Source organism: Juglans regia, chromosome 9 (assembly GCF_001411555.2).
Source record: "Juglans regia cultivar Chandler chromosome 9, Walnut 2.0, whole genome shotgun sequence".
NCBI lineage: Eukaryota > Viridiplantae > Streptophyta > Magnoliopsida > Fagales > Juglandaceae > Juglans > Juglans regia.
The window spans coordinates 15,778,914-15,798,447 of NC_049909.1; the positions used below are offsets into that span (position 1 = coordinate 15,778,914).

The window sequence follows — 19,534 nt, forward strand, 5'->3', positions numbered from 1 at the left end:
ATATATTTTAATCCCTATTTAGAACAAAAGTAATTATGCTTATCACTTGTGATCTACCCATCAACAGATTGAAGAATCCTGCATAATTGATAGAATAAGGAGCAGCAAGCACAACAGCTCAGCAGCGCGCAGGAACATCAAATGAGAATAACAAATGGCAGCACGGAAAAGAACACATCAACAGAAGCATAACAGAGAACAAAAAGCAGCAGAGAAATGTAATAGAACGTCCCAAAGACTGAGAGAGAGAATGCACCCGTCTGCGATGACCTCTGAGAGAGAGAACGCACACACAGAGCACCAAACAAAGCTCGAAGTTAGAACAAGATAGAGAGAGAGAGAGAACGCACCCGTCTGCGATGACCTCTACGATCGGCGACGGCGACTGAGAACGGCGACACTGACTAGGGTTTCCGCAGCGGAGAGGAGAGTGTTTTCGTTGTTTTCGTGAACTGAATCGGTTTCGACGGGTTGTTTGGATTAAAACCCGATTTCAAACAAATGACCCGATGAACCCGTATTTCACGGGTTGAGGAGGTCGGTTCATTCGGACGGGTCGGGCTTACGGCCCATTATGCACAGCCCTAGTTATTACATTCCAAAGAAAGAACAACTCATAGAGTTGATCAGAGGGAAACAATGGTAGTTCTCCTCATTAGATTGCAAATCAGGATTTTGGCAAATAAAGCTAAAACCTGAATGCACCACATTGACGGCATTCAGCTGCCCTCGAGGACAGTACGAATGGAAGATAATTCCATTTGGACTAAAACAAGCACCAGGTATATATTTTCCAGAGACATATGGATTATATCCTGAAACCATTTAAAGATTTTTGTATTGTTTATATAGACGATACTAATCTTTAGTGATGAAGAAAATGAACACGTAAAGGATCTAAAGACTGTTTTAAGTGTTTGCATCCATAACGGAATTGTATTACCAGAAAGAAAGCTGTGATAATGGTCCGGAAAATAAATTACTTAGGCTTAACTTTAGAAAAAAGAAAGCATAAGCTACAGCAACATGTCCTAGATGATATTCAAAGTTTTCCGGACAAGATCAAAGACAAGAAGCAAGAACGAAATTTCAATATTTTAACTTTTACAGCTTTATGAGAGAGTGCCTCCCTTTCTCTGAGAGGAAGTGTGAGGTTCCAGTGCCTTGGGTTTAATCTCAAAGCTCTACGTCTCACTTCATGTGAGCACTGTGGTATCGGTTTTTGCTTGTGAGTTCGTAATGGAAACAGAGGATTTAACATCGCAATGGGAGAAGCTACATCTTTCCAAGGAGGAAAGCTCTTTCTTTCATGTCAACCCAGAAACCTACATTGAGGAAGATGCACGGGGCAAAAACTGTCTGGTGGGGAAGGCCTTAACTGAGAAGAGTGTTAACAGCAAGGGATTTAGGGTCACAATGTCTCAAATATGGAAGCTGGAGGGATGGGTTATTTTCAAGGAGTTGGGAGAACAATGTTTTCAGATAGAATTCCAAAAGCTGACAGATAAAGAGAGAGTCTTGAGTGGACGTCCATGGTTCTTTGATAGACACCTTCTAACCATGATGGAAGTGGATGAAACAATATCCATTCATGCATTACAGTTTCGGTTTGAACCTTTTTGGGTGCAGTTGCATAACCTGCCGCTAGCAACCATGACAGAAGAGTTTGGTCAGCAGTTTGCAGAAGCAATTGGTCATGTTATCAGAGTTGAAGCCGAGGCTGATGGGTGAGCTTGGGGGAGATGCCTCAGAGTAAGGGTAGCGGTGGATCTCCATCAACCGCTTCTGAGAGGGAAATGGTTGATGCTAGGTGAAAAACAACACTGGATTCCCTTTAAATACGAACGTTTACAAAGCTTTTGCTTCAAGTGTGGGGTGCTATTTCACAAAGGAAGGAGCTGCACAAGGCAGAGAGCTGAGCAACAAGGCGATGAACAAGTTTCATACCAATTTGGCCCCTGGTTACGAGGGCAACCCAGAAACACAAACATTTTTGACAGGCGTAGGTACGGTGGTGGTGGAGGTGGGAACCACCGCAAGGATGAACAACAAGGAGACAGGGATCGGGTTGCACGTGAAGAACCAAGGTGCAAGGGCAAAGCTCTCAAAGTGGAAGTTTTGGCGGGAAAGCAAGACACGTCCCTAGCGGAAAATGAGGAAGAAAAGAAGCAAGGGGTCCAATCCCAACCACCAGCAGAAGAAACAATAGTAAGAGTTGATCCTGTCCAGGGTAGCTACCTTGGGAACCAGTTACAAGATCAGATGGAAGATCAACCCACTGAAGGCTTGCAGTCAACACACGTGCATGTGTCATCTTTTGGGTCTGACACACCAAAAAAGGACTTTATGTGCAAAGAAGGAAATTGGAACCCCACCTTTGATCATGGAAAGTGGGAAGGTTCAAAAAGGAAGGGGGTGGCTCCTACTAGGAGGTTTGATATTCCTAGGCAGCAGGTTCCTAGGCAGCAGGTTTCGGGACAAGATAAGGAGTCATGCAAGTTGGCTAGTTCAAATGATCACGTGAAGCATGGTAGGGTTGACTTGGTAAGCACTGTCAGAAGGTGGAAAAGAAAGGCTCGGGAAAGAGCCATTCATGAGGAAGGCAATGGTGATACCCCTCTGGTTGATTCCCCTAACAGGCCAGCCAGAGTTTTCTACCAGAGGGGATGCAAGAGAAGGAAGACACATATCAACTTGGTCTCAAAAAAGAGTAAAGGAATTGCTGACACAAATGAAGACTCACTGGTTCAGGCAGAGGCTGGTCTCCAGCCCTGCCAAAATCAATGAGTATTTTGGTGTGGAACTGCCGAGGGCTTGGGAACCCTCGGTCAGTTTGTGTCCTTAGGAATTTATCTAAGGAAAAGTGCCCCTTGTTAGTTTTCCTTGTGGAAACTAAAAGCAGAACAAAAAGAATGGAAGGGATCAGGAGAACTCTAATGATGGATGGTTGCTTTGCAGTTGATTGTGTGGGACTAAGTGGTGGTATTGCTCTCTTATGGAAAGATAAATGGAATGTCAAATTGATTAATTACACTAGATGGCATATCAGTGCACTGATTCAGGAAGATGACTGTGGACCAACATGGCAATTTACTGGTTTTTATGGTCACCCAGATACTAGAAAAAGGAAAGGCAGTTGGCAACTTTTGAAGATGATCAAACCCCCTAGGCCCATGGCCTGGCTGTGCTCTGGAGACTTCAATGAGATCCTTCACCAAAAGGAGAAAATGGGTGGAGCAAGCAGACCCTATAAACAAATTGAGGAGTTTAGGCAAGCAGTTGAATTTTGTGGCCTTAATGACATTCACTCGCAGGGACTAAGCTTTACATGGTCTAATAATAGGGCTGGCAGGGAATTCACAAAGGAAAAGATTGATAGAGCAATGGGAAATAAGGAATGGAATGATATCTTCAAGCATAGCTCGTGCACTGCTCTTGCAGCAGTTAAATCTGACCATTCACCACTCCTCATTGAAACATGCAGAACAAGCCACAAGAGAAGGAAAAGAAGAGTGTGCTTCAGATATGAGATGGCATGGGAGTTAAAGGAAGAATGCCAAAAGGTAGTCAGTGAGGCATGGAGGAAGGACAATAGATCAAGTTCTGAGGATAATGACCTGAGAAAACAACTAGATACTTGTCAACAGGAGCTGCTGGCTTGGAAGCAGAAAACAAAGAAGCAGCAGAACATGAACATCACACAGGGACTACAAAGCATTGGGGAATTACAAGAATCTGGCTCAGGCAGTCATCTTGCTTGCATGAAAAAGGCCCAGGAGGATGTGGTGTCTGCTATGACAGAAAATGATTTAAAGTGGCGCCAAAGGGCAAAACAACACTGGCTCAAACATGGAGACAGGAACACTCGTTACTTTCATATGCAGGCAAGTCAGAGAAGAAAGACCAATTATATTAAAAGGGTTGAGGCCCCACAAGGGAGGATTGTAACTGAGCAAACAGAGATTGGAGGTGTATTCACAGGTTTTTTCTCTTCCCTTTTTGCCTCTACACACCCCACTAATTTTGAAAACTGCCTATTTGCATTGGGATCAAAACTGGACTTAGAGATGCAGGCCTGGTTAATGACCCCTTTCAACAAAGAACATATAAAAGAAGCTATCTTTCAGATGAATCCACTAGGGTCTCCTGGCCCTGATGGATTCCCAGCTCAGTTCTACCAAAAGCATTGGGAGGTGGTGGGTGAGCAAGTGTGTAATTTTGCACTCAAAGTACTAAACCAAGGTGGTTCACTGAAGGAGGTTAATGATACCTTTATTACCCTCATTCCTAAGGTTAAAAACCCCAAGAGAGTTACTGATTTCAGGCCCATTAGTTTGTGTAATGTTGTTTACAAAATTGTTTCCAAAACCATTGCCAACAGGCTGAAGGCTATTCTGCCTAAGCTCATCTCCCTCAACCAAAGTGTCTTTGTTCCCGGGAGACTCATTTCTGATAACACATTGGTAGCTTATGAGATCTTACATTCCATGAACTCAAGAATGAAAGGTAAAAGAGGATTTATGGCTATGAAACTAGATATGAGTAAGGCATATGATAGGGTGGAATGGCAGTTTGTGGAAGCTATTATGATCAAGATGGGGTTCCCTCCTCAGTGGATTACTTTAATTCAGACCTGCCTCCAGTCCGTATCATATTCTATACTTGTAAATGGGGAGCCTCAAGAGTCCTTTTTGCCTTCAAGGGGCCTTAGGCAAGGGGACCCTTTATCCCCTTACCTTTTCATCTTATGTGCAGAAGCCCTCACTGCACTTTTAAACCAAGCTGAAGCCTGTGGTGTTTTGACCCCTGTCCCTATTGGAAGAAGTCCAATATCAGTGAACCATCTCTTTTTTGCAGATGACAGTCTGCTCTTCTGCCAAGCTAAAGCTGAGGAACTCAGCCATGTGCTCAACATACTTGACATATATGAGAAGGCATCGGGACAGGTGATAAACAAAGACAAGTCCTCTATTTTCTTTAGTAGAAATACTGGCCAGGCAGCTCAACAACAAATTTTGGAGCTTACAGGGGTTAAATCATGTGGCACTTTTGAAAAATACTTGGGACTTCCCACTTTGGTGGGCAGAGCAAAGGTGGCATCATTTCATACTCTTATTGATAGAACCTGGAGTCGAGTTTCCATCTGGAAAAACAAATACCTCTCTGTAGCAGGCAAGGAAGTCCTCCTCAAAGCAGTTCTTCAAGCCATTCCCACCTATGCTATGGGTATGTTCATGATACCAATCTCCATCACCAGTAAGCTAAATCAATTACTCAGGAAATTCTGGTGGGGCTTCAATGAAGATAGTTCCAAAATTCAATGGGTAAACTGGAAGCAACTCAGCCATAGCAAAGAAATGGGAGGCCTTGGTTTTCGAGATCTGAGGAGTTTCAACCTTGCTTTACTCTCAAAGCAAGGGTGGAGAATTTTACAAAACCCAAACTCTTTGGTGGGCAAGATCCTTAAGCAGAAGTACTTCAGTAAGGTGGGGTTGTTAGAAGCTAAAGTGGGGACAGGGCCATCCTTTGCCTGGCGAGGCATTCATGCAGGGCTAAACTTGTTAAAAGAAGGTCTCATATGGAGGGTGGGGAATGGCCAACATGTTAACATATGGTCAGCTAAATGGCTACCTTTTTCACCTCCATATAAGATTCAGTCTATCCGAGAGGTGGATTGTTGGTGTGAAAAGGTTAGTGATCTGATTGACCCCCAAGTGCAGCAATGGAAGGAACCCCTCTTACAAGAGCTATTCACCCAACAAGAAATAACTGATATTAAATCAATACCGATTAGCATGAGGGGGAGAGAAGACAAATTAGTGTGGCAATTCACTACAAATGGGCTCTACACTGTCAAGAGTCGGTACCATCTCAGTAAAGTGTTGGAGTGTGCTCAGGAAGGGGAGACCTCAGGTAAAGAAAAAGAAAAACAGGCTTGGAAAACTATTTGGAAGCTAAGAGTAACCCCTGCTACCAAGATGTTCCTATGGAGAGCATATAATGAGGCTTTACCTACTCTAGCAAACCTAAGAAGGAGGAAAGTGGTGGAACACAGTTCATGCTTGACCTGCAAGCAGGAGGCAGAAACCTCTGGACATGTTCTATGGGGATGCATTGCTGCTAAAGATGTGTGGGGTCAGGGAGTGAAAAAGGTGCAAAAGCTATCCGTGCAAAGTGATCTGATTTTTTATATCTGGTCCAGACTCGTTGAGATACTCAGTTTAAAGGAACTAGAAGAAGTGGCAGCAACTATGAGGGGCATATGGACTAGAATGAACAATACTCTTCTCGGAAAAGAATTCAAACACCCAAATGCCCTCCACCAACTGGCCAAAACAGAACTGGTATTATATAGGGAAGCTCTCACAGAGGACATAGGGGCCAAACTCACAACTAATGCAGGGTTTCCAAGGTGGTCAAAGCCTGAGGAAGGGTTATTTAAGGTCAACTGGGATGCTGCTGTAAATCAAAAGGACAGGAAAATTAGAATTGGAGTCCTCATCATAGATCACCATGGTCTCTTTATTGGAGGTTTATAGGCTCACAGAAATCTCAAAGGATCCTCTTTTGATGCTGAAGCATACGGTATGCTCCTAGCTGCAGTTTTTTGCAAAGAGGTTGGCATAACACATTTTTGTCTGGAGGGTGATTCAAAGCAAGTGGTGGATTTATTGAAGAATTACACAAAGAATTGGAGCTTGGGTGGCTGCCTGGTAGAAGATGCAAGAGAGATTTTGAATTCATATGCTTGTTGGTCAGTTACACATACCAACCGAGAAGCTAATATGGCAGCACATCATCTAGCAAAAACTGCTTTTGGTTGCTCAGAGGATATCTATGATTTTGAAACATGCCCCTCGTGTATCTTACATCAGAGCTTCTTTGGGCAGGTGGCACCGATAATCGGTAATTAACGGAGACGAATCATGAGCTGCCACGTATACAGTCAATCAGTAAATCACGGTACACGCATAGCAGGGGATCACTCCCTCTCCCCTTCCCGCTCGACGAAATCGATCAGTCTCGCTCTCTCTGTGCTCTCGCACTCTCTGTGCTCTCTCGGTCTCCGTCACTCTCACTCTCCTTCCCTCTCCGAACCGAGCTTCATAATCTCTCTCCTTCGATCTGTCTTCTCCCTCACGAAAACCCTAAACCGAGCTTTAGAATCTCTGTCTCTCTCCTTCCCTCTCTCCCCTTCGATCTCTCTCACGGAAACCCTAAGAAGAAGTTCAGAATCTCTCTCTCTCTCATTCCCTCTCTCTACCTTCGTTCAAGAACCTGGAACTAAGACCCCGAAACTGTATTGCAACTTCACCGTCGGAGGACCTCACTCAGGTACCAATTTCCTCCAATTTTCTCATATTCCTAATTTTTTGGCACATGTCTAATTTTTTGTAAACCCTAATTCTAATGGTCTGTGTTTTGCGTGAATTTGTTGTAGGGTTTTTGGCTTTGATTTATCACCATCTGCTCAACGACAAACCAGTCAACCAGTTTTCCATATGGTCTGTGTTTTGTTGTTTTTCTCTAGTTTTCTCTAGTTTCCAATTGTAATCTAGAATGAAATGAAAAATCTGTGTTATGCCTATACACTTTGTCACCATCTGCGCATGCTCCTTTGCCTTGTGCCAATGTATGATGCATGAATCTCGAGCATTACCCATACCCAAAAGCTGCCATTATTGGGCAAAGATAAATATTGGCCGAAATTAAAATCTCATTTGCTAAACATTTAGGTTGATAAATTTGACCATTTCGAACGTTAAAGTTTGTGATTTTAAAGGTAGTGCTTGAAAGAAATGGGAATAGATCACACATGAGTTTCTCAATGATAATCATGAGTCTAAGATAATGTAACTACATGATACGTTAGCTTGGACCCATTATTATTAAGTAATGTGAAAATTGAAGGAAAATAATATGCATGTGATTCGTGATTTTTTTAAAGGTAATGTAAGACTTATTTTTTCAAAATGCATCCCAAGAAACTATCAGATTATCCATGTTAGAGGTCCAATTATAAAAAAAATAAGTTGCAAAACTACTTCCAGTAACACTCTCGGCCACTAGTTGATTGATTACATTGTTTTAGGGATTGATTTAATATTGATTACATTGTTTTATACTCTCTAATTTTTTAGGGATTAATTTAATATTGATTACATTGTTTTATGTTGGGATGAAGGATTTTGGGTGGAGTTCGGATAGTGATGATGTTCAGATGGTAACGACTAGAAACTGTCCACAAGTTGTAAATGAAACTGTTGAGGATGAAACTGTGGATAATCAATGTGATGTGAATTTGGGAGATGGATTGAATATGGGAGATGGCGTGAATTTGGGAGATGGTGATGGAGATGGAGTGAATATGGGAGATGGAGATGGAGTCAATGTCATTTCCACTTCTAGTAGTGGACTTTTTGAACCGTTCATTGGGAATGAATTTGATGAAGTTGAGGATGCCCAAGCATTTTATAAGGCTTATGCAAGACGAAAAGGTTTTGCAATTAGGACCAACCATACACAATTATCGAGAGGAGACAAAAAATTAATTGGTGTGCACTATGTTTGTACAAGGGAAGGATTTAGGCGTGAAAGTCTCAAACAAAAAGAAAGACAAATTCCCGAACCAGCTGAAACAAAAATTGGGTGTAAAGCTACCATGTGTATAAAAAAAGATGGTGAAAGGTGGGTAGTTTGCAAGTTTTACCCTCAACACAATCATGAGCTACTCACACCAAGAAGTACCAGTATGCTACGTGGACATAGAGGAGTCACACGCGTGCAAAAAAATCTCATTCAGACATTGAATGAGACTGGTGTACCAACAAGGAAGATAATGTCGGTGTTAAGCAAAGAAACAGGTGGTGATTTTAATATTGGTTGTATTGGAAAGGACGTCGAAAATTATTTGGGAAATAAAAGAAAAAAATTGTTTGAAGAGGGAGATGCACAAAGGTTGTATGCATACTTTCTTGAGCGACAGTGTAAAGAACCTGGGTTTGTGTACTCAATGCAGGTCGATGAGAATGGGTGTATGGGAAGCTGTTTTTGGGCAGATGCTAGATCTAGATCTGCATATCAATATTTCGGAGATGTCGTCACATTTGATGCGACATACCTCACAAATGTTTATAAGATGCCATTTGTGCCGTTCTCAGGAGTTAATCATCATCACCAAACCATAATGTTTGGTTGTGCGTTGTTAGTGAATGAGACAGCTGAATCCTATATATGGTTACTGAGAACATGGCAAGAAGCAATGCTTGGGCGTGCCCCTGCAACCATTATTACTGATGATGACAAAGCAATGGCCAAAGCCATTTCAGAGGTACTCCCAAATACAACTCACCTGTTATGCTTGTGGCATATTTTACAAAAATTTCCAGAACATTTGGCACATGTCTATCACAAATTTCCAGACTTTCAAAAAGAGTTTCATCATTGTATCCATGATACTATAACAGCTGATGAGTTCGAGGAGGAATGGGTTTCAATACTAGTGAAGTATGATCTAGTAGGTAATGATTGGCTCCAAAATCTTTACAACCGAAGGGAGAAGTGGGTCCCGGCTTACTTGCGAACGACATTTTGTGCCGGGATGTCAACCACACAAAGGAGCGAGAGCATGAATAAATTCTTCAAGGATTATGTGCGATCAAGCACGATAGTGAGTGACTTTGTGCATCAGTACGAGAAAGCCTTAGATGCACGTTATTTTAAGGAAAAAGAGAAGGATGTGAGAACAAAGTCGAGTTGGCCGGTTTTGAAAACATGTTGGGAAATTGAAGAAGAGGCAGCCAAAGTGTATACAAGGAAGTCCTTCAATATCTTTCAAGACGAGCTATTCAATTGCCAACGATACAAAGCAACAAAGGTTCAGCAAGAGGGTGAGAGTAAAATGTATGAGGTGGCACCTAAGGGCAAGGACAAACGTATCTATTATGTGACTTTCAACTGTAAAGAAGCGAAGGCAATATGTATATGTCATATGTTTGAGTTTGGGGTATGGTACAAATATTCAAATTTTTGTTTGTATTTTAATCTAATAACTTCACTTCATTTTTATGCTTATTTTGTCTTTCATGTAGGGATATTGGAAATGTAAATGACAACATGTCACAAAGGGTGGATCTTGATGAAGAAGTATGAGGTTGGTGTTCTTTTGCTTGTTTGGCAGTTCTGTGTAAACCTCATGATGGTAGTCTTATTGTGGGAAGTTAATTTATTTTTTATTTTTGTTAATGTTACAGGAAATGGCTAGTTCCGATAAATGCATTGTTTCCATGGGCTTAATGTTGGAGATGTTGAATTTGGAGATGTTGAATTTATGGGCTTAATGTATTTGGAGCCCAAGTAGCATGAATGAGTCGATCTCAAACCTGATCAATATTTATAAATTGATTGTATGCATGAATGAGTTTGATATGCAGTTTCTCTTACTGATTCGGTCGAAAACTTTTGTAATGGTTTTACTTCTAGATATATTTTGGAAAGATTTTACTGCAGTTATGGATTTGGATTTCTTTCTTTTCTTTTATATACTTTGGTTTTGTAGTGATTTGAGTTTGTAGCTTTCAGTAATCGATTTGTTTCTGTTTATGTGATGGCAACTTGCGTTGTAGTATGCTACTCCTTCTAAGATTCGTGATAATGAAAAATTAACAGCAGCAAAGACTATAGTTGGTCCATTGGAATATTTTATACATGGAGATTTTGATGTTTGGCGTACCTTATCAAAGTAATTGATGCGTGCCATGGGAAATGCTATATCGCTGGTGTCCTGTGTAATGCTAATCGCCAGCAGTGTTTTCTGTATCTATTTAACGTGAAATGCATGAAAAGGGGAATGTCTTGAGTACTTATTTAAGTCATTTCATCTAGATATTCGTGTTGAAGGTAACCAATAGCATTTCAATAGCATTTCATATATCAGCATGCAACCAGCTGCTTATAAATTTATTATCCTGATCAATATTTATCATTATGGTCTGTATATAGCTGAGCTACAGCATGCAACCAGCTGCATGATTTCAAACGCGCTCAGATCATTGACCAGAAAGCAAAACAATACATTAAATCCAATACATTAAACAGAAATCATCACATTGAAAAAATCCATTAAACTGCATAATCATAACTAGATTAAACTGCATAATCCATTACATATACATGACTATCGTTCAAACCATCACAAAAATTACAGCACAAAGCAAAACAATACAAAACCATGACAGCAATAGAACTTGTAATATTTCCTTGTACTTCTTTTCCATAGCTTTGAATTTTGCTTCTTCAGCCATTACACGTGCTTGATTGATCCTGTTGTTCCTTCTTTGAGCTAACTCCAATGTAATTTTGCAACAACTGTTTTGTTCCATTTCAAAATCAATCCATTGAAAAAACCCGCATTGTTTGTCCATCTTATACTTTGGACAATTGAAAAACCGTCTGCCAAAACTAGTATCTTTGGCAGAAATCCTTAACTTTGATGGGATCCCACAGTGGCAAAGTGGTATATCCAACTCAGCTTCATCTTTTGATCTTGAACTCAAAGAACTTGAACTAGAACTAGCTGGGTTGTTATACTGCATTTTACACATCAGTTATGGTGGCAAATACCGAATAAAAACAACATTTAGATGAATAATTGTGGGGTTGGACCCCTGACCGTGGCAAAGTGGTTTGGAGGTGAGACACAACAAAACATCCATGAAATATGAGTTATTCTACAAGGAAGCCTTAACATAACTAATCTCACCTCCAAGAATTTTGTAAACAACCAATCTCACCTCACTAATTCTGCAAACAACCAATCTCACCTCCAAGAAATGTATAACTAATTGCTTAACATAAAACTTACACTAATTGCATAACTAATTCTACAAACAACCAATCTCACCTCCAAGAAATGCATAACTAATTGCTTAACATAAAACTTACACTAATTGCATAACTAATTCTGCAAACAACCAATCTCACCTCCAAGAAATGCATAACTAATTGCTTAAAATAAAACTTACACTAATTGATTCAAGATCATAACAGATGGAGCAGTTGATTTATAATAATATTACCATATTGACTTCTCCAATTCTGGTAAATGTTCCAGAACTACTAACCCTAATAAAAATTAGTACACTGAAAATTACCTTCATTCCCAGGTTTGCTTGAGGGAGGGTTACGGGTTTTCTGGGAAATATATTGTAAAAAAAACCTACAAAAATAGTCAAACGAAATTAGGGATACGAAAAAATAAAACCCTAATCTACTGTGACGAGAAGAAAAATTTCAATCCAAATCCAAAATCAACTGAAAATTAGGGATATGAAAAAATAAAACCCTAATCTAATGTGAGGAGAAGAAAAATTTCAATCCAAATCCAAATGGCACTACCTCAACGTCTTTCTTGCAGGTTTCGTGGCGGCACTACCACTAGGGTCATTCCTGGGTCACGAGAGGGAAGGAGAGTGACAGAGATGGAGTAAACTTCGAAATCACAGATTCGGAGAGAGTGAGGTTCCGTCGAGCGAGAGAGCACAGAGAGAGGGAGTGTTTTCGTCTATTATGAAGGTTTTCGGGATCTAGAGAGCGAGAGACGAGAGAGAGGGAGTATTTTCATCTTCGTTTTCATTTTCGTTCGAGAGAGCAGAGAAAGGTTTTCATTCGAGCTTTCGTTCGAGAGAGCAGAGAGAGGTTTTCATTTGGGTTAGGGAGTGTTTTCCCTGTAACACGCGTGTCTTCGCGTCTTGATGTGCCGCATACGTGGCAACTGGCCATTGGTTTCCGATAAACGCATGTTATAGGAGACACCTGCGAGAAGGATTTCTCATCTTACATATAGTCACAAAAGAAATGATGTAGTGTTTCTTTTACTCGATTATGTTCCTAGAGTTTGATGTATTTGACATCTTTGATTAATGAGATCAATTCTTTCATAAAAAAAAAAAAAGACAAGAAGCAGCTTCAAAGGTTTTTAGGCTGTTTAACCTATGCCGAATCATGCATCAAGCGATTAGCTGGAGTGAGAGAACCTCTACAGCTTAAGCTCAAAAAAGTAGTATGGAATTGGACTAACCAGGATTCCAATTACATGAAGCTAAGGTAAAAGATTTACCAGCTTTATATCATCCAAACCCAGAAGAAAGACTGGTGTTAATGAACATAAAGATTCTTATCATGAAGAACTGTGTAGATATGCATCAGGTTCTTTTTCAGGATCAAAATTAAATTACCATAGCAATGAAAAAGAATATCCTGTGTGGAAAAAGGAATAGATAAATTTAAAATTTATCTAGCTAGCACCTCAACGCTTTTTAGTTCGTACAGATTCAAAGAATTTTTTGTATTTTTTGCAGGCTAACATTGCAGGTGATTATAAACAAATTAAGTAGATTACTCGTTGGCAGCAATGGTTAACAACTATCAATGTGATGTTGAACACATCAAAGGAGAAAGGAATTGTATAGCAGAAGCTCTAACTGGAGAATTAAAAGACACAGGTATAACGTGATGTTTCCTTGTGCAGGATAAAAGATGGACCTCAAATCCATCGAAGCTCTTATGGAGCAACAAAAATTCATGGAGCTACCTAGGGGCGTAAATCGGTCCAATCCGTTCTTGTGTGGCCAAAATTTTTCTTCGGACTAGACCAGACCGAACATCCATAAGGACCGGACCGGACCGATAGCTCGGTCTAATTATTTTTCTATTTTTTTCATCTTTTTTTTCAAATAAATTAATAAAAAAAATTATTTAAATTACTAAATGTGAGTTCGCTCGAGTGGGCTCAAATGGGCTTGAGTAAAGCTCAATCAGTGAGTTCGCTCGAGTCTCGTGCGACAGTGGGCTCAAGCGAGAGACAAACCCCAGTGTTCGCTCGAGCCACGCTTAACACCCCTCTCGAGCCATTGTTAATGAATATCAAACAATTTCATTTTACATAAATTATTCATGTTTGCTTGCAACTTAGGTATTTAAAAAACATACTTAATTATTTTAATTAAGTGTAAATAATAGAGTATGTATGAATGTATGATGTACTAACTATTTACATATAATAACATAAATTATCACATGATTTATGATTTTATTATTAATTGATAGCATATATTATTTTATATTTTATATGGTTAATGATAATAAATTAGATGAAAATTACATTATTAACTTATATAATTACTATATAAAAATAATATATTAAATTTTTAAAAATATTTTTAAAAACTATATATAGGGGTTCTGTCCAATTTGGTTTAGTCCGGTCCAAAATTTGTAGACCCCGAGACCAAACCGAATGTCATCAGTCTACATATTTTGGGATCGAGACCGACCAATCTATAATTTGGTTTGGTCTGATTGATTTTGCTTGTCTAGATCAAATTACTTATGGCCTTGGAGCTACTCCAACAATAGGCATACGCTTTGGAAAAACAAAGTCTCACAAATATAGAGGACATGTGCACCTAAAAATTTGAGAAAAGTGGTAGTTCTCTTGTAGGAGACAATGTCTCTGAACAATAGGGTCAAACCTAGAAATCTAATGAGGAATCAAGTCCCTCATTCATCTCAGAAAAATAAATTGTACAAACCACAAAAATATTACGTGGTTGAATAATTTTTTATGTAGTCCCCTCTTAGGGGACTCCTCGCACACGCCTGGCGTGGTAATGTAGAGGATGAAACGTTCGTTTGATTTAAGTAGAAAATCCTCATGCATAGAAACGGTGCGTATTGAATGAATTGAAATCATGCCCTTTCGGGCCTCATTACTTGCACAAATAAGATGAGATTATAGTTGAATAAAATATTATTAGAATATATTTTTTTTAATATTATTTTTGTGTCACACTTCAATACATCTACAGGAGTGGGCGAAAGTCACTATGGACTTTGCGGGCTTTGGTTTGGGGTAATAAGAATTTAGAGATTTGGGCTCAAGGGCTTTCATGCGCTTGGATGACTGATGTCTTTTGCTTAGTTTTATTATATTTCTTAATATGGGCTAGGGTTGTGTTAGTTGAGCCCAGTTGCTTGAATCCTCACTTAGGCTTATTGTTGTTAGCTTGGACTTAAAAGGCCCATGGCCTCAACATAGCTTCCTGTAAGGTCTTCATGGGAGTATTTGTACTCAGTTGAGAGTGTAACAGATCATTTTGAAATGTTATAACCCATTTGTCACTTCTCTCTTATTTTCTCTCCCATTTTTCCTGGAAGAGCTCCCCTCAAAAAGAGCAAACCCTTGTTGTTTTTATCTAATCTCTGGAGTGTGTTACAAATTGGTATTAAAGAGACACCGATCTTTGTGCAATCAAAATCTATGGAAGAAAAAACTCTTACATTATTACTTAAAATCAAAGAGCTGATGGAACAAAATCAGCAACATTGTGAAATTATCCTACAGAAATTAAAGGAATACCAAAACAACCTCCATGAAAATTTAAGCTATAAGCACGGGTTTTCTGCGATGCAGAATATGCCAAAAGTCAAAGAAAAGGGGAAGTCCGATTGAACAAAAATTCCTTCTCAATTTTTCATTCTTCAGATCTCCCTTCTCCTTCAATAGTTGTACTGAGCAAAAAGCATATCATGGCCAGAAAAGGAGGAGACCCAGGGTTTGGGACCATTCTCGACACCAACGACAACGACTCAAGCATCCTTGATTTTTTTAGCACCAAATGGGAGTTTGACCTAGGTGGTGTAGATTTCCATTGTCTCTGCTCCTCACTCGCTTCTTTCTCCCAAGACTGACAACCTCCCTACAACTTTTTGTCCTCACCACGAAAATCCAGCCAAACAATATTTCAACCCGCAGACCCCTCTCACACTCATTTCTCTATGTCTCTCCGAATGGAATATTCTAACATAGCAAAGAAAATAATGGAAATATTGAATAAAGTAGTGAATGTGGGTAAAGATAGTTGCTCTCTTCGAGGAGGAACACCTCCAGGAATTAAAGAAAAAATGAGAACATTTATCTTTTCGATAGTATTTGCATAGTGCATCCAAAAGTTCCAGGCGTACAATAAGATAGACTCCACTAATAGTCCACACAATGGTCATGGACCTACTACGGAATCTTACATGAATTAAAATGGAACCAGGCCTATGGCCCAGAGTCCAACAAGACCAAACTAAATAAAAAGAACAAGAACCAATGAAATAACAAAAGGGCCACTAGCCCACACGACCGTAGCCCCCCATACATCAGAACTCCCTTCAGAACTAAGGAGTTCGACACTTCGACTTCTCCACTTCAGTTCAGAATAAGTATCCCTCACATGTGCTAGGGTTTCGTCTTCTTCCCTTCCTCTCTCTTGCCTTTCGCCATCCTTCGCGCTTCCACCTTCAGATCTAAGCCATCGTTTGTTACGTATCCCCCCATTCAAAACACATTCCCGCAAGGTAGGGAACTTCTCCTTCAACCGTGAGTAAACTTCCCAAGTGGCATCATCGGCCCCTTGGCCTTAACAACGGACCAAGAGCTCCACCCGTACTTGGTTGCCCGCCTTGGTCATTCGAAGCTTCAGTATTTCTTCAAGCTCTAGCCAAATCACTCCTTGGTTGTCCACTGGGGGTAGTGTGGGAAGGGAAGTGACCCTTGAACCGATCTTGTATTTGAGTTGAGTTAGATGGAAGGTGGGGTAAATTCTTAAGGATCTCAGGAGATCTAGCTTGTAGGCCACCTGACCTACCCTCTATGATTTTCAAAATGGCAAAAAATACCGAGGGGCAAGCTTGAGGTGGCGTTGTTGTGCAACAGTGCTTTGTTTATATGATTGGAGCCATAGGTATACATCATTGCCCAAATTAAATTATTGTTCCTTTCGTTTTAGATTTGAGTAATTTTTTCATTCTATCTTGTGTATTGTGTAAATTTTTTTTGAGGACTTTTGTGATCTGGTCTCGAATCCTTAGAATGGTGTCCACAGTTTCCCGCATGTTGTTCCCAACACATAATCAAGTCAACTAGGTCGCAGTTGCCCTTAAAGGGCCTCATAGGAAGTCATTCTTGTTGATGAGTGCTGAGCGGAGTTGTACCACCACTTAGCCAATGGTATCCACCTAGCCCAGCATTTAGGCTTGTCTCCACTTAAACATCTGAGGTACTGATTGTCTCGTTCATGACTTCAGACTACCTATTGGTTTGAGGGTGGTATGTCATGCTTAAAGATAGTTGAACCCCTTGCAAGGAAAAAATTTCGTGCCAAAATTGTCCAGTCAACGTGTTATCATAGTCAAAGACAATAGACTGTGGTAGCCCATGCAATTTAAAAATAGTTCAAAAAATAACTTAGCAATGTCCCTAGCTATATAAGTATGTTTCAGAGGAATAAAGTGGTTGTATTTGGTCAGTCTGTCAACCACCACCCATAAAGCATTGAACCCTACTGAAATAGGTAGCCCTTCCACAAAATCTATAGTGATGTGAGTCCATGGCAGCATCGGTACGGGTAGTGGTTAAAGTAGCCCGCTTGGTAGGGTGTTGTATATCTTAACTCGTTGGCATAAGTCACAACTTCTGATAAATGCATTGACATCCTTACCCATACTCTTCCTCGATAGGGCATCGACAACCCTATTTTCTGACCCTTTCTTGTACTCTACCATGAAGTCATACCCTAAAAACTTAGTAACCCAACATTATTGCATTGGGGTCCCCACTTTTTGATCCAAAAGATGCTTGAGACTTTGCTGGTCTATGTGCACCACAAAAGTTTGCCCTAGTAGGTAAGGCCTACATTTAAGAACAACTGAAACTAGGGCAAATGGTTCCTTCTCGTAAGACGACATCATAAGTGCTCTTCCCTTCAAGGCTTGGTTGAAATAAGCTATGGTCTTGCCTTGTTGCGTCAAAATTTGCCCCAATGGCATTTTCCAAGGCATCGCACTCAATAGTGCATGGCCTTGAGAAATCCGAAAGAGCCAAAATAGGAGGGAGGTTGTGTAACAGCCTTTTTTAGCTTGTGAAAAGCTAGCTTAGCTTCCTCACTTCATCTAAAACCATCATTCTTCAACATTCAAGTTAGAAGGGAAGCAATCCCACCATAGCCTCTTATGAACCTGGGATAATATTCCATTAACCCAAAAATCCCATTAAAGCCTTGAGGGATTTAGGTAAGGGCCAATATTTGATTGCTTGTAGTTTATCGGAATCTGTCCATATACCTTCATAAGAGATTAGATGGCCTAAATAGGCTATCTCCTTACACCCAAAGTGACACTTTGATCGCTTGGCGTACAACTTGTGTTGCCTTAGTAGATCAAGGGTGGTTTGGAGGTGCACCATGTGTTCCCCCACTATTTTACTGTACACAAGAATATCATAAGAAAACAAGTACAAATTTTCTTAAATGAGGCCGAAATACCTCATTCATAAGACTTTGGAAGGTGGATTGGGCATTAATTAGCCCAAATGGCATAACTAGGAACTCGTAGCAGCCTTCATGCGTCCTAAACGCTTTTTTGGTGAGGTTAACAATCTCTTCTTGAATCTTGGCTAAGTTATAGGTTGAGGTTAGGTTTGGAAGGTTGAACGTCTTGACACGCAAGCAGATGTCATACTTAAGAATACTAAGGAAATAACTAAGTTTATATGTATCAGGCAACCTTTTCAATTGGTTAGCCAGTGTCTTAAACCTGGCCTTGTACTCTTCCATAGTACTATTTTGTCTTAACTTACTGAGTGTCTCCATAAGGTCATCATAGCCACTAGGACCAAATCTCACTAATAAGGCCTTAATAAAAGAGTCTCAATCAGTAAGTTGTCCAAATTCCTCTAAATGTTGAAACCAAGTGAGGTCTTTACCCTCCATATGAAAAGAGACAAGCCTTAAACGATGTTATGGCAGTGTATTATGGAATGTAAAAAATTGATGTACTTTGTAAGTCCAACATGCAAGATCTTCAGTATGGAAGACAAGGAAGTCAAGTATGATGGTTCTTGTTTGTATCTCTCTCATATGCTGGTGTGGGGCAGGTTCCTCTCTGGTTTGTATATCAGCTGAAGATTCACCATTGTTGTTCCTCTTGTGCATTCCTGCAATCAAGGTTGTGGGTTTTTGGACTATAGCATCCATCTGCCTCTTTATGGCTATCACCTCTGTCTCCAGCACTTCATTGGATTTTTTTACATCATTAAGTCCATCTTGTAGTTGATTCATCATTGTGCCTTCTGTCATATTTTTAATATTGATATACAAAGAATTGATATCTCTAATACCACTTGTAACACAACAGAGAAAACAAGAAAAATAGTGAATAAAGTAGTGAATATGGGTAAAGATAGTTGCTCTCTTCGAGAGGGAGCGCTTCCAAGAATTAGAAAAAGAATGAGAAAATTTAGGATTTCAACTGTATTCGCATAGTGCATCCAAAAGTTTCAGGCGTATAATAAGACAGATTCCACTAATGGGTCATACAGTGGCCGTGGACCAACTACTGACTCTTATACGAATTAAAATGGAGCCAGGCCTACGGCCCAGAGTCCAACAAACTAAATAAAAAGAATGAGACCCAATGAAATAACAAAAGG

The 19,534-nt window shown here is 40.0% G+C and overlaps 2 protein-coding genes across 2 annotated transcripts; both read left to right on the top strand.

The window, feature by feature from the left end:
• The first annotated feature begins 1,239 nt into the window (after positions 1–1,239).
• LOC118349433 lies at positions 1,240–1,731 on the top strand. Its single transcript, XM_035693857.1, has one exon. The coding sequence runs from the start codon at positions 1,240–1,242 to the stop codon at positions 1,729–1,731; it is 492 nt and encodes a 163-aa protein (XP_035549750.1).
• A 6,331-nt stretch (positions 1,732–8,062) lies between these two features.
• On the top strand, positions 8,063–10,625 carry LOC109021689 (protein FAR1-RELATED SEQUENCE 5-like). Its single transcript, XM_035694156.1, has 3 exons — positions 8,063–10,006; positions 10,092–10,153; positions 10,254–10,625. The coding sequence occupies exons 1-2, from the start codon at positions 8,180–8,182 to the stop codon at positions 10,110–10,112; spliced, it is 1,848 nt and encodes a 615-aa protein (XP_035550049.1). The 5' UTR covers positions 8,063–8,179; the 3' UTR covers positions 10,113–10,153; positions 10,254–10,625.
• The last annotated feature ends 8,909 nt before the right edge of the window (positions 10,626–19,534 follow it).

Bases quoted from the DNA above. Each gene is read 5' to 3' on its own strand.
- LOC118349433 (XM_035693857.1), top strand. From the start codon at position 1,240: ATGGAAACAGAGGATTTAACATCGCAATGGGAGAAGCTACATCTTTCC.
- LOC109021689 (XM_035694156.1), top strand. From the start codon at position 8,180: ATGAAGGATTTTGGGTGGAGTTCGGATAGTGATGATGTTCAGATGGTA. The intron at 10,007-10,091 runs GTATGGTACAAA...TCTTTCATGTAG, and splicing joins GTCATATGTTTGAGTTTGGG to GGATATTGGAAATGTAAATG.